The following is a 26794-nucleotide window of genomic DNA, read 5'->3' as shown; positions in this document are numbered from 1 at the left end:
GCCATCTTCCCTTGCAGCACCAGGCTCCAGAAAGGAGGGGAACTCATAACAGAGCTCAGAACCAGAGAGGAGATAAGCCGGCCTCACACCAGAGGACGCGGTAGCAGCGCCTTACTGCCAGCGGCAGCAGCGAGCTCACCAGACGGCACCAGACCAACGCACTCAACAGCCCACCAGGCCCCAGAGAGAAGTGGCAGACAGCGAGCCAAGGTGAGCCGCTTGTGGATCAGCTGGGAGGAATTTGGCAGATTTCTCGGCACAGGGAACATCTAAAGCTCCCAGGGGCTGGGCTCAGCAAACCCTGCAGGGACTCAGAGCAGAGCTCAAAACCAGAGAAGAAATACACCAGCCTCACAGCCCAGGGCATGGCAGCAACGCCATATTGCCACTGGCAGCAGCAGCAGAGAATTCACCAAGTCCACTACAGCTCCATCTGCACACTCAACAACAGTGAGTCAAATTGTGCCCCCTAGAGGCAAAATCCCAGTACTGTACTCCTAGGAACTTGACCCAGTGGGGGAGTGACGGTGGCAGAGATATCACACCATAGGAGAATGCCCAACCTGGCACCCCCCCATGGTCTAAAGCAGCCTCGATTGACTCCCAGGGTCTGAGACTCTGCGATACAACCTAGTAAAGGAGTAGTGGGGGCCGAGATATCACAGACTCGAGATCCAGAGCACCTTAAGTGAAGTCATAGTGACCCAAGGGAAGAACCCAGAGAAGGCACAAACTTCCGAAATCATGGGAAAGAGGAATAATACTGGAGCAATGAATGCCCACAACCCCACAACATCAGAACCTGATAAAACAGAAATTCAGAGATTTTTAGAAGATCAAATCAGGAAAATAACTGTAGAAATAATAAAGGTGTTTTGAAAAGAATTCAGAGAGAGCCAAAAAGAGATAAAGGATGCAATTAATGAAGTAAAGGCCTCAATTCAAAGTACAAACAACCGATTAGACCACACGGAGAACAGAACATTGCTCTTAGAAGATGATCGTTCCAAAAATGAACGCATAGTTTCTAATTTAGAAAAAAAAATCCGATAGCAGGAATCTGACATTGAAGAAATATGGGCCCATTTCAAGAGAGCTAACGTAAGAATAATTGGAATAGAGGAGGGAAAAGAAGGTGAAACCAAAGAGATCAACAATCTCTTCAAGGAAGTAATAGCAGAAAATTTTCCAAACATAAAGCAAGAGGTCGATACACAGGTCCAGGAAACTTATAGAACTCCCTTTAGACAGGGTCAGAGAAGAGGATCCCCACACCACATAATTGTCAAAATGACCAATGTGGAAGCCAAGCAGAGAATCTTAAAGGCAACAAAAACAAAGGGCCAAGTGACATTCAGAGGCAAATCAATTAGAATCACTCCAGACTTCCCAAACCAAGTCATGAGAGCCAGAAGGGCTTGGAGTAACATGTTCCCAACTCTGAAAGAAAACAACTTCCAGCCAAAAATTTCCTACCCAGCAAAACTTTCTATCAAATTAGATAGAGAAATAAGAAGCTTCCATGACAAACAGAAACTGAAGGAATTTATGTCTTCATAACCAGCGCTAGAGAAAATACTCAAAGAGATTAACTACAAAGAAGAAATAGGTAACATACACCAGAACCAGAGAAACAAGGTTTCCCATCCAACAGACAACTAAGATTAGTTATCTGTGGAGATTTATTATTTATGTTAGTCTTTTACCTATCTCTAAATTGTATTGTTTGCTTTAATTGTTGCTAATTTTTAGGATTTCTAGTTGGAATATTAATATACCTTCAGATATAGCATTTGGAAATATTTTATCCCATTCTATCGTAACTTTTAATTCTGTTTACATTGTCTTTGGATATACAATTTTTTTTTTATTTTTTAGGGAGTTTGTTTGCCCTTTTGTTGCCTGTGTCATTGAAATCATATCCAAGAAATCACTGCCAATTTCAGTGTTGTGAGGTTTTATGACCCAGATTTTCTTCTAAAAGTTTATAGTATTAAGATTTACATTTAGGCCTTTTATCTCTTTTGAGTTAATATTTGTGTATGGTGTTAGGTAAGGGTCCAATTTTATTCTTTTTCATGTCATTATTATTTTTCAACAATATTTAGTTAAAAGATTAGTATTTCCTCCACTAAATGTTCATGGAAACCTTGTAAAAAATAACTTGACAGTATATGAAAGAATTTATCTCTAGGCTTTTATTTAACTCCAATGGTTTATATATCTGCCTTTAGAACAGTACTACACTGTTTCAATTACTGTAGCTTTATATGATTTGAAATCAGAAAATATACATCTTCTAGCTGTGTTCTTCTTCCAGATTGTTTTGGGTATCTAGAGTCCATATTCCATATCAGGATAGATTTTTTCTGAAAAATAAATAAATAAATGTATGATAGTTTCACCTAAAAAAAAAAAAGAAAAAATATTCTCTGGTAAGAGAGAAAGCAAAAAGAAATATTGAAATGTTATCTTTAAGTCATCAAAAGCTTGGTATCAGACAAATGAAACTGTTATGTGAGATTATCATCGTTAATATTGGATAAATTGCTGTAAAACTAGATGTCCACCACTAAGCCAAGCATGGGAAGGAGGGATGGGGAGGGAATGGGGTGGGGATCGGGTAGGGGCTAACTGGGCGATGTGTGCATGTATGTCTACAAAAGTATTTTCTTTATACCATTATGATGTATGAATACAGTGCACCAATAAAAAAAATCAGACCAAATTGGAGAAAGTTGAGCATTTGACTGTATAATTACTCTCATATCCTTATTTAAGCAGGGATTAATGAGTCAGTGTTACACGGGCTCCTACCAGGATTTGAAGGAGGAGTGCAGGGGGGGCTTTAATGGGCTTTTAAACCCTCCCATCTTCCTTTCTGAATATCCTCCTCTTGTTTTTATCTGCTTCATATTGGCTCTGTATTTTAATTTAATTTTATTTCATTTGTGGTACTGGAGATGGAACCTAGAGGCATTCTTTCTCTGAGCTGCACCTCTAGCCCTATTTTTTAGTCTTTATTTTGAAACTGGGTCTCACTGAATTGCAAAGGACCTCACTAAGTAGCTGAGGCTGTTCGTGAACCGCTACCCTCCTGCCTCAGCCTCCTGAATGCTGGGATTACAAGTGTGCGCCACCATGCCCTGCAGGCTCTGTATTTTCACATTGTTCTTTGACTAACTCATCTCTCCATTGAGTGCTTTATTATTTTATCCCTCAAGTGTATGTCTTCTACATATACATAAATCAGAATTATCTTTTTGTGAGTAGCAATATATCATAGCTAGATGAGAAACAATTAGGATAAGGAATAAATAAAATGTCTTTTCATTTTCATAAGGAAAATACATTTTTTTAAAATGGAACTTGATCATATATGAATAAATTGCTAATTATGATATAAGTTTTAGAAGTGTCTTAGCTATTTTTAATATCCTGTGCATTCATTACTCTCTTTTCCTTATTCCAATTGATTTATATCCTTATTATTTAAAAAATCGTCCAGTCATAATTATATCAGTAATATTTTTCTGCTTTTTATGTTATTTTAATATTTCTTCTTGGTTCAAGTGTCATTTTTCCTAAGGTTTAATATTTATATTACAACAGCAATTGATTTTTCTCCTTTAACTCTGATTTATTATAAAAATTTATTATGGTGATCTGCCTGTTCATAATGCCTCAAAAAATATTCTCTTTACTTGAATTCTAAGGATTTGTTTCTACTGTGTAATTCAGTTTATCTATTTAACTTCTAAATTTATAAGGTATATTAGGTACAGCTTATATTTTCAAATGATTAGAAAAGATGATCTATGATATTTTAAAATTAAACAAATAAAAATAGGAAAGGACAAGTAGTTTCCAAAACTTATAATTTCAGACCTTAGAATATTATTATGAATTTTGCCGGGTATGGTGGCTCACACTTGTAATCCCCACACTTGGGAGGCTGAGACAGGAGGATTGCACAGGTTCGAAGCCAGCCTCAGCTACTTAGTGAGACCCTATTTCCAAATAAAATATAAAATAGGTCTGGGAGTATAGCCTGGGGGTAGAAAGCCCCTGGGTTCCATGCCTAGTACCACCAAAAAATATTATGAATTTTAATAAAAGTTTCTTTCTTTTCACACAAGCATACTTTAGTGAGTCAATGACATGTTCCCAAAGGATTTTTCTTTTTAAACAGGTAATCAAGTGGTCTGGGTTGGATACTACGGCTTGGTGTATCACCTGGTGAAAATGTCATGGGAACTTCAGGGCGATGAGGAGCAAGATGGACTTAGAAACATCATATGGCAAACCTTGCAAAAAGCAAAGGATTATGAAAAAGATTTACGAATCCAAAATGCAATAAATATAGCCAAGGTAAGGTAAGACACTGCTCGATAAACCGATACTTCTATCATCAGGTATCAGGTGTGTCAGTTTTCTTTAAAAGGGAAATGTCCACATCCAATGAGCATTAGTGAGCTGCGTGTGGTGGCACACACCTGTAGTCCCAAAATTGGAAGGCTGAGATAGGAGGATCTCAGGTTGAGGCCAGCCTCGGCAACTTAGTGAGACCTTTTTTCAAAGTAAAAAAGTTTTTTAAAAAGTGCTGTGGGTGTGGCTCAGTGGTAGAATACCCCTGGCTTCAATCCTCAGTACCAAAATCAGCATGAGTAACTCAGAGTTGAGAATACTATTTTTTTTTTTTTATTAATTTATTTTTTATTGGTGCAATGTATTCATACATTATAGTGGTATAAAGAAAATACTTTTGTAGACATACATGCACATATCGCCCAGTTAGCCCCTACCCGATCCCCACCCCATTCCCTCCCCATCCCTCCTTCCCATGCTTGGCTTAGTGGTTGACATCTAGTATTATAGCAATTTATACAATATTAACATTGATAATCTCACATAACAGTTTCATTTGTCTGGTACCAAACTCTGGATGCCTTAAAGATAACATTTCAATATTTCTTTTTGCTTTCTTTCTTACCAGAGACTATTTTTTTTTCTTTTTTTTTTTAGGTAAAACTATCATACATTTATTTATTTATGAGAATACTATTTTTAAATTGTAATGCTCATCTATTTTTGTTTAAAGATAAGAGGGTTAATCTTTAATAAAACACCTCAAAATGTTTAAGAAAAACAGAATTGAATAAATTTAACACATATAGGGAAAATACAACTCAGCACAAAATGATTCTGCCACAGAACTTGAATTTGGTGGAAGAACCTGATAGACATGTAGTAGGTACAATAAATTGAAGTAAGAGAACAGGCCTTGATTCTTTTTCTCCTTTCAGAAAATTGGTGAAGAAACTTGGAAAATAATAGAAGTTTTTGTTTGTTTGTTTGTTGCAGTGCTGGGGATTGAATCCAGGGGCATTCTACCTATAAGAGCTACACCCCCAGGCTTATTTTGTATTTTTATTTTGAAACAGGGTCTCAATGAGTTACAAAGGGCCTCAGTAAGTAGCTGAGGCTGTCTGCAAACTGCGATCCTCATGTCTCCTCTCTCAAATGCTGGGATCACAAGCGTGCACCACCACGCCCAGCTCTGGAAGTTGTAAAGAGTAAAACACATACCTCTAATTTGAGGGTTGATGCTGGGATGGGTGGAGGAAGAGAAAGGGCACTTCTACCACTTCCTAAGGACCTCGGTCAGAAGAGAGGCTGTGGTTAGGTTCAAGCAGCAGGGAGAAGGGGCTCCTCTGCGGCCTAACTTCTCACGGTGTGAGGAATCCAGAAGCCTGTGTTCACTCTTGAGCATGTGCTCCATTCCCTAAGCTCACTGGGTAGAAAAACCAGGAAGGCTGAGCACAGGCTTATCACAACACTGGACCAGAGAGAGACTAAAGGTAGCCATAACTTCATGAGTTCACCAACCATAGAAAATAAATAGGTAAAAGATACTTAATTGGCTTTCCCTTACTTCTAAGTCCATCTCCTTTATTCTCAGACTGTTTGATAATTTAATCTATAAACGGAACTCCTATCACCTGTCCTTCTAGATTACAATCTAAAAGTGTTAAGCCCACCTTTTAGTTAATAACCTAAGGATATTCTACTTTTGTAATTTGGAAATAACATACTGAAACAGTATCTTATAAAGAAAGTACATAGAAAAACATTTTTAAAATTAGTTTAATTAATTAATTGACTTACTGGTATTCAGGATTGGACTCAGGGGCATTCTTCGTCTGAGCTACACTCCCAGCCCTATTCTCTCTTTTTTAAAAATTTTAAACAGGGAAATTCATTTTTAACTGATACATAAAAACAGAAAAATTATGCACATTAATGGGGAAATATGAATGTTTTGATACATATATACATTATATCATATTTAAATCAGGTTAAATATATCTATTTTGTCATACATCCGTCACTTTATGGTGAAACATTCAAATTCCTTCCTTTTAGCTTTTTAAAGTATATGGTACACTATTGTTATCACTAGTGACCCTAATGCACAATAGCACCCCAGAATGCCTTGCTTTTATGTAACTGTAACTTAGTACTCATTGCTCAACCTTTCCCCATCTCTGCCCTGTCTAAGCACTAATTTTGGTGGGGGGAGGTACTGGGGCATAATTTAACCCAGGGGCATTCTACCTCTGAGCTACACCCTCAGCCCTGTTTTTTATTCTTTATTTTGAAACAGGGACTCACTAAGTTGCAGAAGGCCTCACTAAGTAGGTAAGGCTGGCTGAAAACCTGCAGTTCTCCTGTCTCAGCTTCCCAACTACTGGGATTACAAGAGTGTACCACAATGCTGCCTATTAATTTTTTTTTAATACTCCATGACAGTACACTTAGTAAATACTCAATATGTCTTTTAAATAATTGCAAGTAAGTTTATTTTATAATCATATTATTAGTTCATGCTTTATGATTAAATTAAAAAAATAAATAGCAAAATTATTATATTGAAAATAGAACATTATTAAAAGTAACAAAAATAATGAGTAAAATCCTGTACTCACTTGGAAATTAAAACATGCCTTGATAAATAAGTACCATCAACAGGGAGAGATTATTTACTCTACTTGTAAGGATTAGCCATATATTGGCAACATAGCACAAGCAAATATACATTCTTTCAAGTATAACTCAAAGTTTGGTTCAGGGAGACTGACAATAAATTCAATACAAAAAATTAAAATATAATATCTAATGAAGAAATGAAATGTGTGGGGAGGGCCTCAGCCTCAGCTGCTGTGATCCGGGAAGGCTGGCCAAGCTGGCTGCTTTTGAAAGGAGACCTATGTAATGAGAGGGAAATAGCCATAAAAACAGAGAAGGCGCAAGGGATCTGAGGCAAGAATTAGTCTGTTGTAGTAAGAAAGCAAGAAAATAATGTGTGCAGACTGTGGGAAGGGAAGAGGGAGCCGGGCGAGATGACAGCGTGTTATGAAAAGTTGTTTCAAGATGAGCTGCAAGAGCACAGAGTACATTTTTAGAAGTAATTTTAAAGCATATGCAAACAAATGAGAAATTTTAAGTAGGGGATCTTAAAGAGCAATAATACACTAGACAATAAAAAGAATAAAACTGATAAATCTTAAAATGTTTCTTTGGGTAAAATAAAAATACTATATAAACTATTTTTATAGTAGATGAAATAATGGACAAATTTAGAGAAATGTTTATTAGTCACAAAATCCAAAAGGGTAAAAGAAATATAATTATAAGGATGTCTTGCTAAATAATTTAAGATTAGTCAATTTACAACCATGTGCTTAAAATATTGATGCAGAAATGATTTTTTAAGAGCACATAAATGATGAAAACTTAGTGGACATAGAAAACCAAGATTAAATTATTCTTTTTTTTTTTTTTGCGAATCTGGGGATGGAACCCAGGGGCATTCTACCTCTGAGCTATACCCCCAGCCCTATTTTTTTATTCTTTATTTTGAAACAGGGTCTCCTAAGTTGCAGAGGGCCTCACTAAGTAGCTGAGGCTGTCCACGAACCGTGATCCTGTGGTCTCAGTCTCCTGAATGCTGGGATTACAAGCATGCGCCACCACACCTGGCTAATTATTCACTATTATTATTGCTATTGAACATTGTTCTTGGCATGCTAACCTGTGCTCTTCTATGTGACAAGTAACGAATGTATGCTGGACCAATAACCTAGTTCATTGCACCATAGTGCTGGAGTAGTAAAGCACTTCAGAACTGAGAGAAAATAATGGAGTTTAAATTCCAACTTCACACAGTCACTTTGGGCCTGGAGCAGATGTTCTCTTCAAGCCTTCTTTATCATCTTTTTGAGATATAGATGCTCAAGGTACTTCTACCACTTATAGACAGTGATAGTTACAGAGGAGCTAGAGAAGCCCAGTGGTGGGGAACACAGATCCTAGAGCCAGTTGCCTGGATGCAAATGGCAGCTCTACGTCACAGTAGTTACATGACATTGGTTATATTTGTGCCTCAGTTTCCTTCCTGAAAATGAAGCTAATAATAGTATCTAATGCTAGGCTTGTAGTGATGACTGAGTTCATATAATAAAGCACTTAAAGTTTTTGCTAAAGAAAATAAAGACACTGAGATAAAGTTGTGCTCTGAACTGTGTTACTTCTGAATATTTCTAAAAATTATGATCTATGAGCTGCTATAATGGAACTATGGGGGAAGAGAAAAATTTAATAAAACAATTCAACAGCATGTTCTAATGAACTTTAGATCAAGAAAGTGAAAAGTGAAAATAAAACTAAAAAAATATTTTGATAATGTAGAGACCAAGTAGGCTTCATTGCAAACTCATGGAATTCTTTTTATTATAGAACTTCCTGTCTTATATTGCTAACTGAGCAGCCTTCAAGTTTTCATGAAACTGCAGACTTGAAAAGAATTTTACAAGTTTGATGGAGTAGGCATTATTTGGGAATCTCATTAATGTCTTCATTTATCTGTATACTTGTTTGGAATTGGCTTTTATTCTACTGAATTTTTCTTAGTTTGGGGTATAAAAACAGCTAAATTTGGTGCATAAAAAATCTTATGTTTTTCAAACACTTGTGTTTTCAAACAAAGAAAATGGGTGGCTCTGCTTATCCCTGAGGGTTCAGCACCTAGCACCAGTCTCACTTAGCAGCTTGAAGGGAAGAGGTGATATGTGGGAATGTGATTGCTCTTCTTCATCTGACCTTTGAAGACATTTATAAATATGCTGAATAACATTGAAATTTACTCAGGTTAACATGATTTTTTTCAATTGCTTTCTTTTTGAAGAAAAAATTATACTTTTATTGAATAATGTGATTATATATCATAATGAGATTCAAAGTGATACAGGCACATGGACATATCACTTGCATGCATGCATATTGCATGCATGCACATTGCTTGCATGCATGGACATATTTCCCTCCATATACCCACACTCCTCTCCCTTCTTTCCTCTCCATATATGTTAATAAGACTGGTTGTGAAACCTTGTATGAATGTAACCTTATTTGAACTGTTTCCTTCAACAATCTTTGTTTGCCCACTTCCCACTACCTTTCCCTTCCACTCTTTTACTGTTTTCTCTTCTCAGTTCACTGGAAGTTCCCTAGAGTGCTATAGTGATGTATGCATACCTATGTTTATAGCAGCACAATTCACAAATTATGGAACCTACCTAGGTATCCATCAATAGTCAAATGGATAGTGAAATGTGGCATATGTATATATGTATGTATGTGTATATGTTCACAATGGACTTTTACTCAGCCATAAAGATGAAGAAAATCAGGTCATTTTTTAGGAAAGTAGATGGAACTAGAGAATATAATGCTAATTGAGATTAGACAGTCTCAGAAATACAAAGGTCCACTGTTTTTATAACTTTCTTATTAGTCGTGGTTTAATTTACTTTCAAAATTTTCTCAACTAGTATAAAAATTATTTTGTTATCCAACTTACAAGTTTTTTTCAGAGTTCCATAATTTAAATTACAAACTTAGACTCATCCACACTATAACACTTTTCCTTAAAGATGTGTTTTATAGCTTCTTGGTTTTTATAGTTCTGATTAAATAACAATAATATATGTTTTATTCATACTTCAAAGAAAACCATTATAAAATTAGTTATTTGTTTTTAAGAATTTATAAATATGACTTTCAGTGATGTTTTTCCATATGGCATTCTATATTTTAAAAATTTTATCGTTTTTATTTTTATACATTATTTTAGGTAGGTCAAGGTGTTATTATAAATAACATGTTTTTCTATCAGTGAAAATTTTTCATCCTTTTTAGCTTTCACAGATACTATTATATATATGTATATATGTATATATATATATATTGGTGTATGTGTGTGTGTGTGTGTGTGTGTGTGTGCGTGCATGCATGCATGTGTGTGATGCATGCATGCATGTGGGGGGTACTGGGGATTGAACTCAGCAGCATTCTATCTCCAAGCTATGCCCCCAACCTTTAAATTTTTTTTTTTGTTTGGAAACAGGGTCATGTTATATTGTCAAGAGTTCCGCTAAGTTGTTGAAGCTGGTCTTGAACCTGTGATCCTCCTGTCTCAGCATCCCTCATAATGAGGTAACAGGACTGCATCACCATGCCCAGCTTATATGAATATCTTATTGACCTATTTTTAATAATAATTACAGATATAACTAATTTAACAGTAACAGTAACAGGTAGGTAAGGTATTTAATTCACTCTGCCCAATGGTGTGTGTGTGTGTGGTGTGTGTGTGTGTGTGTGTGTGTGTGTGTGTGTGTGTGTGTGATAGATGATAGATAGGTAGATGATAGATAAATAGGTGGGTTGTCACTGACCATGCAGAATCTATATTTTAAATCCTTAGTATAAAAGGAAACCTTAAACTCTTGGCTGTTTAATCATAAGTATAATGTGGAATAATAATTTTTAAAGAGGACTGTTTAAATCAAGCAGTCCATCATTTTCTCTAGCTATTCTAATTTTTGCCTTGGAACAAGACAAAGGCCTCCTACTGGATCTAAAGTGTTTTTGAATTTTATGAGCTTGCTCTTATGCAACTGTGCTGCAATTGCATCTTAGTTTTGGATTGAAAACTCAGAAATAAATAGAGAAACAAAAAAATTATTAGATCTATTGTAGCAATGGCCATTATATATCCTCTTTGCTGGGATTTAGGAATAGTCCTTTTTATTCTCATCTACTCTGTGAAACTTATTGTTGATTTTTTAACACTACTTGATGGGGGCTTAAAAAATGATGGTCAAATTTTGGCTAAGTTCTCACTGAAAGAGAAAATGACATGAATTTTTCTAACCTTTCATTATTTTCTTTTTTGCTTGTTTCTATGTTTTTCAATTATCAATATTGCTCACTGATCTTATATCCATTTTATATGCTACCTCAAAGTACAAATGTATTAAACTATAATTAAATAAGCCAACTAAAATTTGTCATTTCTGTAATTAGAATTCTATTTATATGCTTATTTTCTGGGCAGATCATTTAGTATAAAATGTTCTTTCTTTAAGATTTTAGCAAATATCTATAGATAATTACATTTGAAATTCATAAGCCAATCAGATATAGCAAACATATTTTAGATATTAGATACAAAGATCTCATTACTCAAGCAGTAAGCACAGCACAGAGAATAAAAGAACAAACGAAGCAGAACTTCAGTGTAAGCTAATGCAGAAGAAAATTTTTCTAAAAGTGTTTTCATTTATTTTAAATAATAAAGGAAGGAGAAGGCAATTTTTCCTTATAGAAAAATAAAAATTAGAAATTTTGGAGACTTCTGGGAAGATGGCGACTGAGAGAAGTAGCGATTTACAAGTCCTGCTAACACTTGATCTCTATTGCCACAAAATTAGCACTTTTCATAGCCAGAAAACACTATTAACAGAGAAATAAAAAAAATGTAAACACAAGGCACAGAAAAAAAGAAGACTATAAGAACAGCCAGAGACCAGAAAAGAAACCAGTCCGCATTGCGGAACCATGCTGGTGCCATCTTGCCTCACAGCACCAGGCTCCAGAGAGGAAAGGTAAACAAGGTGCTGAAGTGAGCAGCTGCAGATCATTCGGGTGTAATTCAGCAGTTCTTTCAGTGCAAAGAACTTCAAAAACTCCCACTGGCCAAGCTCAGCATGCCCTCCAGGGACTCAGAACGGAGCTCAAAACCAGAAAATAAATACACCAGCCTCACAGCTGAGGGCGTGGCAGCGGCGCCATATTGCCAGCAGCAGCAGCAGCAGCAGCAGCAGCAGCAGCAGCAGCAGCGAGTTCACCACGCCCGCGACAGCTCCAGATCAGCGTGCACAATGACTGTAAGTAAAATTGTGGCCCCTACAGTAGAAATCCCAGTACTGCACCCCCAGGGACTTGTCCAGCTTTGATAATCTCCCTGGGTCTGAGATTTTGCAGTCCAACCCAGTAAAGGAGTAGTGGTGGCAAAGATACCACACCCTAGTCTCACCTCCCCATGGGAAAACACCCAGCTCGGCACTCACACAGTCTTGCACAGCCTCGATGAACTCCCTGGGTCTGAGACTTTATGATACAACCCAGTAAAGGAGTAGTGGTGGCTGAGATTACCACAAACTTGAGATCCAGAGCACACTAAGTGAAGTTGTGGTGACCCAGGGAAGAACCCAGAGAAGGCACAAACTTCTGAAATCATGGGAAAGAGGAACAACAATAGAGCAATGCACACCCACAACCCCATAATATCAGAACCTGATAACACAGAAATTCAGAGATCTCCAGAAGATCAAATCAGGAATATAACTCTGGAAATAATACAGAACTTTTGAAAAGAGTTTAGAGAGAGTCTAAAAGAAATAAAGGATGCAATCATTGAAGTAAAGGCATCAATTTAAACTATAAACAATCGATTAGACCACATGGAGAATAGAATCTCGCTCCTAGATGATCACTCCAAAAACGAATGCATAATTTATAACTTAGAAAAAAAAAAATAAGACAGCAGGAATCTGACATTGAAGAAATATGGGCCCATTTTAAGAGAGCCAATCTAAGAATAATAGGAAAAGAGGAGAGAAAAGAAGGTGAAACCAATGGGATCAAATAACTCTTCAAAGAAATAATAGCAGAAAAATTTCCAAACATAGAGCAAGAGGTCGATACACAGGTTCAGGAAACTTATAGAACTCCCTTTAGACAGGATCAGATTAAAGGTTCCCCACACCACATAATTGTCAAAATGACTAATGTAGAAGCCAAAGAGAGAATCTTAAAGGCAACAAAAACAAAAGGCCAAGTGATATTCAGAGGCAAACCAATTAGAATCACTCCAGACTTCCCAAACCAAGTTATGAAAGTCAGAGGGCTTGGAGTAACATATTCCAAACTCTGAAAGAAAACAACTTCCAGCCAAAAATTTCCTACCCAGCAAAACTATCTAGCAAATTAGATGGGGAAATAAGAAGCTTCCATGACAAACAGAAACTGAAGTAATTTATGTCTTCAAAACCAGTGGTAGAGAAAATACTCAAAGAGATTAACTACAAAGAAGAAATAGAAAATACACAACAGAACCAGAGAAACAAGATTTTCCATCCAGCAGACAACTAAGCAAAGAAGAATAAATAGTATTTCAAACAGAAATAAAATCTTAACATGTTAGAAATTAAAAGTTATCTCTCAATATTCACACTGAATGTAAATGGCCTCAATTCCCCAATAAAAAGACATAAAGTGGCAAAATGGATTAAAAACCAGATTCCATCCATCCATCTTCTGCTTATAAGAAACATACTTTACAAGTAAAGATAGTAACAAACTCAAGGTAAAAGCCTGGAGCAAGGTAATTCATGTTATGTAGCCATCCTAACAAATGTGAAGTAGTATTTCACTATTATTTTTATTTGTATATCCTTAATGATTAGTTATATTATGATAATGATGAGTGATATTCATGTGTTTATTAGTCATATAAAAATCTTTGGAGATTTATTATCTATTTTAGTCTTTTACCTATTTCTAAATTGTATTGTTTGCTTTTATTGTTGCTAATTTTTAGGATTTCTATTTGGAATATTAATATACCTTCAGATATAGCATTTGGAAATATTTTATCCCATTCTATCAGTAACTTTTAATTCTGTTTACATTGTTTTTGGATGTACAATATTTTTCTATATTTTATGAAGTTTGTTTGTTTATGCTTTTGTCGCCTGTGCCTTTGGAATTATATCCAAGAAATCACTGCCAATTTCAATGTTGTGAAGTTTTATGACCCTGGTTTTCTTCTAAAAGTTTATAGTCTTAAGATTTACATTTAGGTCTTTTATCTATTTTGAGTTAATATTTGTATATGGTGTTAGGTAAGGGCCCAATTTTATTCTTTTTCATGTAGTTTTCAACAATATTTAGTGAAAATATTATTATTTTCTTCACCAAATGTTCTTGGAAACCTTGTCAAAAATAACTTGACCATATGTGGAAGAAAAAAAAACCTATCAAAGTTAATTAGGAAACCAAGCATGGGAAGGAGGGAGGGGAAGGGAAGCATTAGGGATTGGGTAGGGGCCGATTGGGTGATGTGTGCGTGTATATTTACACAAGTGTTTTTTTATCCCATTAAAATGTATGACTACAATGCACCAATAGAAATTTATTTAACAACAACAAAAAAGAAATTTCCAAAAGCTGTTATATTAATTTAGGCATGGCACATATTTAATATAAGAAATAAGCTTAATTTGCATGATAGACTACAAGACAATTCACTCTAGACCTGTTTTATATAAAAGTTATGTATCATTAATCATTTGAATTATTAGACAATAGAATATATGATTTATAAACATAAATGATTAAATATATAGTCGGTAAGTTTGAAGATCATGTAAGTTTGTCTGAATTCTCTTAATGGCAAGACACTAAAATTATGTGGAGTAAGAAATTATGCAAGTTATCAGTAATATGGCAGGGCCAAAGAGAAAATCTCATAGGTAAGGAAATGTCATGAGTCAAGTAAAAATAAGAACACTGTAAGAAAAAGGCATCATTAGGACATAATAGCTGTCTCTTCTGCTGAGAACAGAGTTAAGGATGAATATCAGTGAATATCAGTGGGCATTGAATTTGAAATATGTGCTTGAATTATCAAAAGTAAGGTTATCATTTGGGTGGTTTCATAAAAGTAGACATAAATAGAAAAATTAGTTTTAGAAAATAAATGGGTTAGTTCTAATTAAATTTTAATTGTTTGGTCATTACGTTGAGTAAAACTATTGTTCACAGTTTCCTATATCTCTTTTTATCTTATCATTTGTGTTTTTATTAATTACTCTCAACGTTGTACTATAATTTTATACATATTTTGTTAAATTTATTTCTAGGAATTTTGTAATTACATTTTCATAAATGATATTTTCAAATTTCACTGTGCAGTTGTTATTGGCATATTGTAAGTGTGTTCCTATATCTTTTTTAAACTAATAAATGACTACTTTGGAACATGTTGTATATTGTTAGAGTAATTTTCCCCAGTTTATTTGAGATCTACATCCTTGAATGATTTCACCTGCATATAAATTCTTGACTTGTTGTGTGACTTAATTTGGATAATAGAACATGACAAATCTTTTATTTGCTTATTAAAATTATTTTGACAATGATAAATTTTATATGAGCAGAGATTTTAAATCTGTGTACACACTGAGGCCTGTTATCTCTTGTTCTTTTGGAATATTACAACTGCTATGCTAAAAAAGTTTGTTATCCAAGCTGGATGTGGTGAAATTCCAGTACTTGAGAGGCTGAGACAGAAAGATTGCAGATTCAGGATTAGCCTCAGCAACTTAGGGGGACTCTCAGCAACCTAGCCAGACTCTGTTTCAAAAAACAAAAAACAAACAAACCAAAAACTGAAACAAGGGCTGGGGGTGTAGCTTGAAAGGAGAATGCCTCTGGGTTCAATCCTTTATACCCCAAGACTAGCCAGCCCAAACTGACCTAACAACTGACCACAGATGTACAAATAAGCCCAATCATAGCAGAAGAACCACTGCTGTGGCCAAATCAAATGGCTGGCCTGAGAAACTCTGAGTTCAATAAATGATTGTTCTAAGTCTCTGAGTTTTGGGCTGACTTTTTTCACACTAAGAATTTTCTGTTTGAGAACTGCATAAATGGTATTTTAGTCTGTTTTTGTGTTAAATATGAATGTTAAATTCATATTCATCATTTAAAAAGGCACTAATAATAATAGTTAAGATTTGTTAAATATTTACCATGTATCAAATGTTAAGGATTTTGTATGCATTCATTTTTTTTATTTCTCATAAACATGATATATAGAGTATTATTATATTGATTTTGCAGATGTAGAAATTGAAACTTTAAATAAGAACTGTTATATTTTCTGCAAGGTGAAGTAACTTGTCCATGTATACACATCTAGATAGCACTACTGCTTGAATTCAAACCCATCTGTGATAATTCTAAGGTCAATATTTTTCCCCCTTGTACTGAATTCTTGAGTTATTTGAATAAAATCAATTTTAAAAAGTCAAGTATGAATATTGAGGGTTACAGGTAGTTTGGTACACTAATGTTGCTTCCAACTTCATTTTACTTCTGTATCTTTTTCTTTGTTTTGATTCTTTATATTTTATTTTGCTATAGTACAAAATAAAGGTTTTGAAGGTTTTATAATTTTTGCTACAGTACAAAATTAAGGTTTATGAAGGTTTGAAAATTTTTAGATGAAATTATAAGAATACACAAAAAATAAAATGATGGAAATAGGATTATAATCAGTTGTAAGTCAACTGAGGTGGTGTATGCCTGTAATCCCTGTAATTGGGAGGCTGAGACATGAGGATCACTGGATTTGAGGAGAGCCTCAGTAAATAATGAGACTTCCATAAACCTAGAGAGACTCTGTTTCAAAATAAAAATAAAATTGAGTTGATGTAGATCAGTGGTAGAATGCCCCTGGGTTCAATCCCCAGTAACACACACACACACACACACACACACACACACACACACACACACACCTATGATAATATGAGAAAACATGAAGAGATGAAGTGTTTTTTCAGAATCATTAGCTGGTGCTGGGCTGCACAGAGCTTACCTGGCACAGAGCTTGCCTCTGCACAGATTGCTGGACAGTCAATTTCATGGATATTCTAGAAAAACTCAGTATGGTTTCAAGTTTGCATTTCCTCATATGTACAAATATGATTGAATATCTTTTCACTTTTTATTCATCCTTTATATTTCTTCTTTTGTGAGCTGCCAATTCCAAAAATCCTTAGCATATTGTTCTCTTGAGTTGTCTATTACAATGATCACTAGATCTTTATAAACTCTAGCTATAAGCTCAAGACATAACTGTTTTCTTTAATAGTTATCCATTAACATGATTGCTGTTAAATTGCTCAGGCTGTGGCCACTGAAAGCCTCTTTCTGTGTACTTTTCATATGCTACCAATTATTGTAAATTTTGCTTTTGTTTTCCAATTTTTCTTTTCTTCCCTCTTCTGAAGAACATTCTTATGTTCTGACATTATAAGATGCTGCATTGTATATTTTTCCACATTTTGCTTTCTGGCACTCTATGCTTTATATTTGTTCCTAATTTTGCTTAAATAAAACATACAGAGAAAAGAGATATACAAATACATATATATATATATATATATATATAACTCAGTTATCAAGAATGAACATACAAACAGTGAATATTTTATGAAAGTATTTTAAAGACCTAGATATCTTCCTTATATCTCCTCCTAATCACTGTATCCTTCTTCCTAAAACTGACCACTTATCTTTATATCTGGTAAATAAGTTTTATTTAAACGGGTTCATGCATTATGTAGCATTTGTCAGATTTTTGTGTGCATCAATTTTAAATTGCTGCATAGCATTTCATTATATTAACAACATTTCAATTTTATTCTTCATAGATATGTAGGACATTTTCAATTCCAGGAGATTATGAATAATTCTAGCATGAGCACTTTTGTCTATGTCTTTTGGTGCAAATTTTCATGTTTTTCTGGCTAATTCATATGAAACAACTGATATTCAGTGGTTTTAGTCCTACTAAAACTAATTTCACAGGGCTTGATCAAAATAGTGTATTGAGAATAGAATGATTGGGTAAAAAGAAAGGCACATGTCCAACCTTAATAGATAATGACAAATGGCTTCCCAATGTTCATGTTGCTTTACATTTGCTATGGGTTGAGGTTTGTAAGTATGTATCTATCTATCTGCATATGTTTGGGGAATCTTATATGAGTATGTATGTTTAGAGACACCAATATATCATTATTATTTTACATATTTAATATTCCTCAGGTTTACTTATATATTAACACATTTCTTTCCTTATTCTTACCTCTCAAATCTCTGACCTTTTGTATAGAATTATTTTTCTTCTTTTTTTTGTGATTCTTGGAATGAAACCCAGGGCTACACCTTTCAAGCTACACTCCCAGCCCTATTTTTTACTTTATTTTGAAACAGAGTCTAAGTGGTGAAGGATCTCAGTAAGTAGTAGGTGAGGCTGGCCCCGAACTATGATCCTCCTGTCTCAGCCTCCCAAATGCTGGGATTACAAGCATTCACCACCCTGCCCGGCTTTCTTCTTCTAAAGGAAAGCCTTTAAAAAAATTTTTTATTATATTCGGCTAGTGATAAATTTTTCAGTTTTTATTTATTTGAAAAGTTTTCTATTCTATTTAGTTGTGAAAGATGGATGTATTGGTTAAGACTTCTATGTGGGGATAGGTACTATATAAATTTAAGTGTATTTCTATACCAAGTATATTTAAGGAGCAAATATACATTCTGTACAAATCACTGTGACAGTTTTCAGTTTTGCAGTATAATTTGAGAATGATAGACTTAAGGTTTTCTCTTCTTTCTTTCTTTTTTTTGCCATCATGACAACATTAACTTATAATAATAAAACTCCAAACATTATTTCGACATATCCTTATGTTTGCTTAATATCTACAAAGTCTATCAACCAACTGACATTTTCATGTAATGCCTCTTTGTACAGGTTCAATTATATTAATCAGGTAGAAGAGGGAAATTCCCTGATATACCTGATGTACATCCACAAACATATCAAAATCAGTAACTAAGCCAAACATGAGAAAGAGGGAGAGGGTAGGGAATGGGGTTGGAATTGGGGAAGGGCTAAATGAGTGAATTGTGCATGATACCTCTACCATCCTGTACCCCATTGAGATTTATGACTACAGTGCACCCCCAAGATTTAAAAGTGCTTACAAACACTCAGTGTCTAGGTGCTCCTTCAATACTCCATATGAACAGGGAACATTTTACAAACACATAAACAGCTAAGGTTTATCCTCAGATAGCTGAATCTACTTTTGTGTGTGTGTGTGTGTGTGTGTGTGTGTGTGGTACTGGGGTTTGTGGAAACCCTTCTACCTCCAGGCTACACTCCCAGACCTATTTTATATTTTTGGAAATAGGGTCTCTTAAGCCAGCTCCACTGGCTTCGAACCTGCGCGATCCTCCTGTCTCTGCCTCTCAAGCGCGGGGATTACAAGCATGTGCCACCACACCCGGATTGTTGAATCTAAAAATATAAATGTATGTATATGTGTATTTATGCATGTATGTATATATATATATTATATATACTTCACTTTTATTTTAGTTATGCAAATAACTACATTTACAGAACAACCTTTGTTCTTGCCTTTCCTAATTCTTTATTCCCAATACTCTTCCTCATGGGAGGCCATCTATAATCAGATTTCCTACACAGAATAAAATGTAGCTTTAATTATAAAGTATTATAAATTTTAAGGCAAGCAAGTTATTTCACAAGGATTAAATATACTTATCTGTTTATGGGGTTAAGTAAAAAACTTTGTTCTTTCAAAATAAATGCTCAATTTGTATGAAACGTTTTTATTTAGTGAATAAAATTCTGTGTTTATCTACAACCTGGTAAATCCATTACTAACCACATTATGTACTCTCATGTCTTCTATTTCTTTTATCTTTCATAACATCCTATCATCTCTAATTCTTGTTTATATCTGTTCACAAAATTTGATGCTTCTGAAGGCTGGAGAAGATGTGAGATATTTAAGAAGGATATTTGAAATGAAAAAGAATTCTGAATAGATCCCTAAACATTAGCCCTTCATGTGACAAATTCAATATAAACCCAACTATTGCCTGAGTGTTTGAGAAAGAAGTAAAACGCTGTCAGATACCCACAGTGGCATAATAAACAAATGTTAATTGATGTGCTTTGTTTGAAATACATCCAGGGAGACTTGCAATGAGCAAGGTTTCTCTGTATAGGCAATTCAGCAGCATATGTTGGCACATCTAGGAAAGTCATCATGGAAAGTGCTTACTGCCATCTGGCATATGACCCAAAACATAAAAAAGAAATATGTACAGATTAGTGAATATGTGACTTTACTCAGAGTACCTTTGACTCATCAGGTAAAGCACTTTGTGGTTAATGTTTCATGGTGAGATTGCTAAAATAAAATTTGTTTTTATTCTTAATGTTATTTCCATACTCTTAATGTACTCCATGGAGCAGCAAGATAGAAAAAGAAAACACGATTATTCTCTATTGTCTCAGTGCCTATCTCTCTCCTCCTTCACACCAGGCTTTTCTTTTGATATAAATGGAAACTCTGAATGTGGAAAGGGAGACCACTTCTTGGAAAATATCAACCCTTAAATAGTTATCAACATAATGGCAAAGATACACATACACATTGTTTTAAGAGGACAAAAATGCTATTTATAACTATGTTTAGGCTCTGCGTACAGTAACTCTCTTAAGCTCAACTTCTCTTCCATCACCATCCCAACTCAGCAATAAGGAAATATGCTCAGAGATCTTGAGTAATTTATGCAAGATCACATACAAGTTAGAGGGAAAATAGTATTTCACTTAATCCTTTCTTTAATGTATTATACTTTTTTTTTTTTTTTTTTGGCTGTGAATTCAGGGATATTCTGCCTATAAGCTATATCCCCAGCCTTGTGTTATTTTTTCTTTGAAATGGTCTCTCTACATTGATGAGAGTCTCCCTAACATTGCTGAGACTGTCCCTAAATGTACATCTTCCTGTATCAGCCTCCCAAGTACTGGGATTAAAGGCATGTACCACCATGCCCAGCTAATATTCCTTCTTAAACTTCACTGTACATACACAGATAGGAACTGAAATTCTGCATTTAGAACATAATCCCAGGTAATGAGAATGATAGAATTATTCATGCTGTTCTTTTAAAGTTTTTGTAATTCCTACAGAAAATAATCTTTTGAGATTATCAAATGTCATGCATACTTAAAATTTGAAGGTTAAGCTGGGCATATTATTCATGCCTAAAATCCCAATACTTGGTAAACTTAAGACAGGAAAGTTAGGTGGCAGCCTCAGAAATTTAGGGAGGCCATCAGCAACTTAGCAAGATTCTGTTTCTAAATAAAGAATAAAATAGGACTGGGAGTGTACTCAGAGGAAGAATGACCCTAGGTTCAATCCCCAGTGCCACGAAAATTTAAAAAATAATAAAGTTTAAAGAAAAAAAAATCTTATTTTCCAAATAAGTATAAAATTTCCAGCTTTAATATTACTGAAATAAAGGTAAGGATATCTTAAAAAAGAAAGACATAGAGAATTTGCTGCAACCCATTGTGTAAAAAACCAGCAATAAACTTTTAATCCTTTTTCTCTCATTCAAGAGTTGAATGAGTTAGCTCATATTTTGGTGTGTTTGCTTCAATTTTCTAAATATTGATGAAAAATTCAGAACTCTGGAGAGACTTTCCAGTTTTCGTTGGATTGATACTGCATTCTCACTCCTTGGGGAGTGTTCAGCATGCTGATCTATCCGTCAGCTTCTTGCCAGTCTTCGTTAATGCTTGTTTTACCATCTCTCTTCCCAGTACAAAGGCAAAGGGTGAGCATCTGTCTGAGTTTAGAATATGTATGGGAGACAAATTTTTTTTTTTACCACTTTTCTAGTTTTAATAGTAAATCTGTACAATTAACATAGGTAATAAAATGGCCATTTGCTTCTTAACAAAAAATAAATGTCAAATTTTAATAATGCAATAATAAAGAAAACCCAGAATCTGCACAGCTCACATAAGATTCACTAAAAATAGAAATGCATCATGAAAATGAAAATATTTATATAATGGCTAAAGATGAGGTTTCAGATGATATGCATGGGAGACTAAATAGGAAGTTCATGAATTTGGAATCTATCTCAAGGTATGGTCATTAATATCTAGTGTCAATCTCCTCTCCAGATGTAAAGACTTAAGTTTATGCAATGATGGCATTTCAGCCTTTGAATTACAACGTATTAGAATGATGGTTCTACAGAGGAAGGAAGATGAGTGTGAAGTGTAGTCATGCCCGTACTTGATAACTTCACCAGTATGAGGGTGGTGATGTGACCACAAACTAAACACAAAACAGGCCAGGAGAGGTTAGCTGCATCTTCGGGAGTTTGCAGCCTTCATAGTAAGCAGGAGCAGCCAGACCTGACTGCAGACCTTTCAAACTGTGGAGCCCATATTCCTTCCTGGATGCTTCTTACAGGAAGACAAACAAAACTTTTTACAGATATGGAAAATATACGTTTGTGATTTGAGACTAAACCATTATAAGTTGAAGGCCTTGAATGTCATTGGAAGATGGAAATTTATCTGTGCTTCCAAACATAGCAAATGATTTGGGAATGCCCTCCTGTTGCTGAGAGAGCTGGGTTTTATACAGCCTCTACTTCTTGGAGGGAACAAAGTAAAGGGTTATCAAATGAGACATGATGAAAAGAGAATCAGGAGTCTATGATATGGGCTAACCTCGCCTTCTGTTATAATTTATCTTGCCTGAAATTATCCTATAAGCAGACATTATTTGTGTTGGCCCATTTTATTTAGTCACTCCTTTATTCATTCATGAATACTCTCAGTAATCACACAGATTGTCAAATGACTGAATCATGTCAATCGACACATGCATTACTTCATATGGTTATTTTTGTTGTAAAATCTCTAAAATTTATGCTCAGCATTTTTATGTATATACTGTATTTTTAAAATGTAGTTACCATGTTGCACAACAAATCTCAATTTTTTCCTAAATTTTGGTACACTTTGACCAATATATCCCCAATTCTCTACCCCGCAGCCACTGGTAACGAATATCCTACTCAGTTTCTATGAAATAATATTATTTTGTTCCAGATGTAATTGAGATCATGTGGTATTTGTCTTTCTGTGACTGGCTTATTTAACATTTAACATAAAGTTCTCCAGGTTTGTACATGTTGTTTCAAATGGCAGGCTTCCCTTTGTTTTAAAGACTGAATAGTACTCCAATGTGTACATGTACCAATTTTTTATTTCTCCATTTATCTATCCATCTGTGGATGGACATGTAAGTTAATTTTATATTTTGACTATTGTGAATAGTGCTAAAATAACAGGGGCCTGGAGTTATCTCTTTGACATAATGATTTAATTTCAAGTAAATACCAAGAAGTGGGGTTGCTGAATCATATGCTCATCTATTTGAATGATTTTCACCTTATCCTTTATAAATGTTTTGAATTTTTTGCGAATAATTCTTTCTGGCCCACTATAGATTTCACAATAAGCCATATTTACTTCCCTATCTTTTGCTATTTTTCTAGATGCTCTAACTCCTTTTCTTCCCCTTCCCCATTATGGGATTATATTATATGTCTATTTTTCACTTGAATTTTGTCTATGTAATTCAGTAGTCATATCTCAACAGTAATTTAATTGAGCTATGAGTGATCTTCGAATACTAATGAGGTTAAGTGAAATGTTCATATGCCGAGAAAAACATTTCCCATTCCTGTATTTTCTACAGCAGGTGTTATAGGCATCTGAAATGAGTCCTGGATGACTAGAAATGCGCTTCAGGAAGATGGATAATATTCAATAAAAACTTTAAAAACTTAACTGAAAAATGGGCAGCATACAACTTATTTATGAGGAAAAAAAGTTCCCGGTGTGAACATATTGTAAATATTAAAGATTATAATGCATGACATTTATTTACATCTTCATTTATTATTTCTGATGCTAAACATCAGAAAATATGCCTCTAGCTATTTGAAATGAAGTAATTAAAAATCAGTCATGGACATTATCAAACATAAAGAGGAAATTTTAATAAATGTCTCTTTTTAAATAAAGATTGCTTATACATTCTGGAATTTTGTGCTCTTTGTGTTAGAACATATTGAATTTAGTTAAAACTGACATGTAGAACATAGTATCCCACTGACATGTTCAATTTTCATGTTTTATTTATTAGTTAAAATTAAATTGTATCTAATTTAAATCCTAAGACATCTTAAATTTTAACTGAATACAAAGCTCTTGTTTTACACTTAAAATTCTTGTCTTGTAGTTCACTTCAATGCCAGTTTAAACTATGCACAGAAAAATAAAAGTCTAATTTCATAAAATGTACATTACTTCAACTAATTGCTTAGTTCCTTTCTTGATAAATCTCATAGATGCTCATAAAATTCTTATGTAGCAAGTGTATAAAATTTAAAATGTAAATTTTATCATATTTAAAAAAATTTTAGGTTGCACTAATATTTATTTGATTGAAAAATTGTCATGATTTAAAAAATATTTTGAGAAATTAAATTTTTCTTATAAGTTAGTTATATCTAGCAAAGGAATGAAATATTAATCATGAATATAAATATGCATTTTATTTATTATTTAATAATAGTATCATGTTACCTGGGCATGTTGGCACATGCTTGTAATCCCAGTACTTGGGAGGCTGAGACTGGAGGATCACAGATTCACCACCAGCCTCAGCTAGTTAATGAGGCCCCCTGCAACTTACTGAAACCCTGTTTCAAAATAAAGAATAAAAAATAGGGCTGGGGGTGTAGCTCTGAGGTAGAATGACCCTAGGTTCAATCCCCAGAACCATAAAAAAAAAAAAATAATAGCATCATTTTCCCTCTCAATTCTATTTCTACAAGGTTCCTTTTTCTTTTCTTTCAACAGGCTGAGTTACATGACACAACAGATCCTTTCACTAGATATAATTCAAAAGCTCCATCAAGCGCCGGGGAAGAAGTTTTCTCTAAATACATTGGATGGAGAATTGCCAATACACTTTCCAAACTCTTCTTTCCTTCTCCTGATGCTCGTGACCTGAAGAAACCAGTGGAAAAACAGAATGGAATGAAATACCTGAGTAAGAAACAGGAGTTCATGAAGAAGAGAGTTCTACGTTTTACTGTAAGGTAAGTGAAACACTATTAGTTTTATTATTCTAGTTTACTACATTTGAAACTTGTAGAAATTATAGATAATCAGGAATCATATTATTTAACTCAGTTTCTCCAACTCAAATTGTGGCTGAAATTTTTCCTAATGTTTAATATAGGTACTCTATAAATATATATTAATGTAATTCTTGCGTGGGAAGTATATCAGATTAAAAACAAAAATTACATTGTTCAATATTCAAAGTGTAAGTCTATTCGTTTTACTATATACGTTAAAAACATACATATTTAATGTATCTAACTTTGAATCTTGTATATTTAATTATTTAATAAGTGGTAGATATGAATGCAAAGGTTATATTTTGTTTTAAACTCTTAAAAATGTCTTTAAATTGATTTCTAATGACTTTAGAAAAACTTGGATTTAGTCAAGAGTTATTAATGGAATAATTTTTCAGATGTTTTTGTTGTTTCTTCAATATTAGATTTGCCTCAGATTCTTATGATACTTTATGTATTGACACTCTTCTCACAGATTAAAAAGTAGATGAAGAATCACTCTGTTGATACATAATGCAAATCATGTTTTATATTTTTACATTTTGCAGTAAATTTTTAATCATGACAAAATATTTATTCTTTAACCCAAGTCATTTAAAAGAGAATGTTATGTTTTATATTTTTTCCTATTAATTTTGACAAAATCACAATAAAATCAGTTTTCTTTGTAATTTGTTTCTTTTTTTTTTCAGTACTGGAGATGGAATCCAGGGGCATTCTACCATCGAGCTACACCCCCAGCCCTATTTTTTTTTCCATCTTTTTACATTTTGAAACGGTCTTAGTGAGTTGCAAAGGGCCTCGCTAAGTAGCTGAGGCTGTCTGCAAACCTCAGTCCCCTGGTCTCCACCTCCTGAATGCTGGGATTACAAGCGTGCACCACCACGCTAACCTTCTTCTTTGTATTTTTAACAATTCATTTTTTAATATATTTTGATGCTCTGCTAAGCAATGTGTTTATGGTAGAATGTGACCAATAGTTGTTAAATTGTACTTTGATTTTGATTTTTACCACTCTTAATTTCTTTTCATTGATTCTATCTGCTATCTTCTCCCTGTCTTAGAAATTACATTTAATTGCCTTTGCCTTTGTATCTTCTTAGCACCTTATGGTAATATAAAAGGTCTTTTTGTTTTGGATTAGAGGAACTGACCCCAGTGAATAAATTTTGTTGTTCTAAATAGTTGCTGACAATGTATCTTTAAGTTTATATTTAACTTAACATTTTATTCCAATGCTGAAATTATACTTTCTTTTTAAAAATTTTTTATTGGTGCATTGTAGTCATACATCTTAATGGGATAAAAGATGATGAAGACATACATGCACACATCATCTAATTAGCCCATACCCAATCCCCACCCCATTCCCTACACCCATCCCTCCTTCCCATGCTTGGCTTAGTGATTGACTTTAATATGTTTAAGTACATCATGTGCTTTAGAGAGTTTC

At 34.2% G+C, this 26794-nt stretch overlaps 1 protein-coding gene across 1 annotated transcript in view; it reads left to right on the top strand.

Annotated features, from left to right (window-relative positions):
* TMEM232 (transmembrane protein 232) overlaps window positions 1-26794 on the top strand; it is a gene marked incomplete at both ends in the record, with an annotated part of 247838 nt that overhangs the window by 71748 nt on the left and 149296 nt on the right. Inside the window, 2 exons of the mRNA XM_080709438.1 lie at window positions 4193-4371; window positions 25055-25296. Coding sequence (XP_080565564.1) covers window positions 4193-4371; window positions 25055-25296 — 421 coding nt within the window. The remainder of the gene's footprint in view (window positions 1-4192; window positions 4372-25054; window positions 25297-26794) is intronic.

Source organism: Muscardinus avellanarius (assembly GCF_963383645.1).
Source record: "Muscardinus avellanarius genome assembly, chromosome: 1".
Classification (NCBI taxonomy): domain Eukaryota; kingdom Metazoa; phylum Chordata; class Mammalia; order Rodentia; family Gliridae; genus Muscardinus; species Muscardinus avellanarius.
Note: the sequence above shows the minus strand (reverse complement) of the source record. Positions and strands in the feature narration are given on the sequence as shown.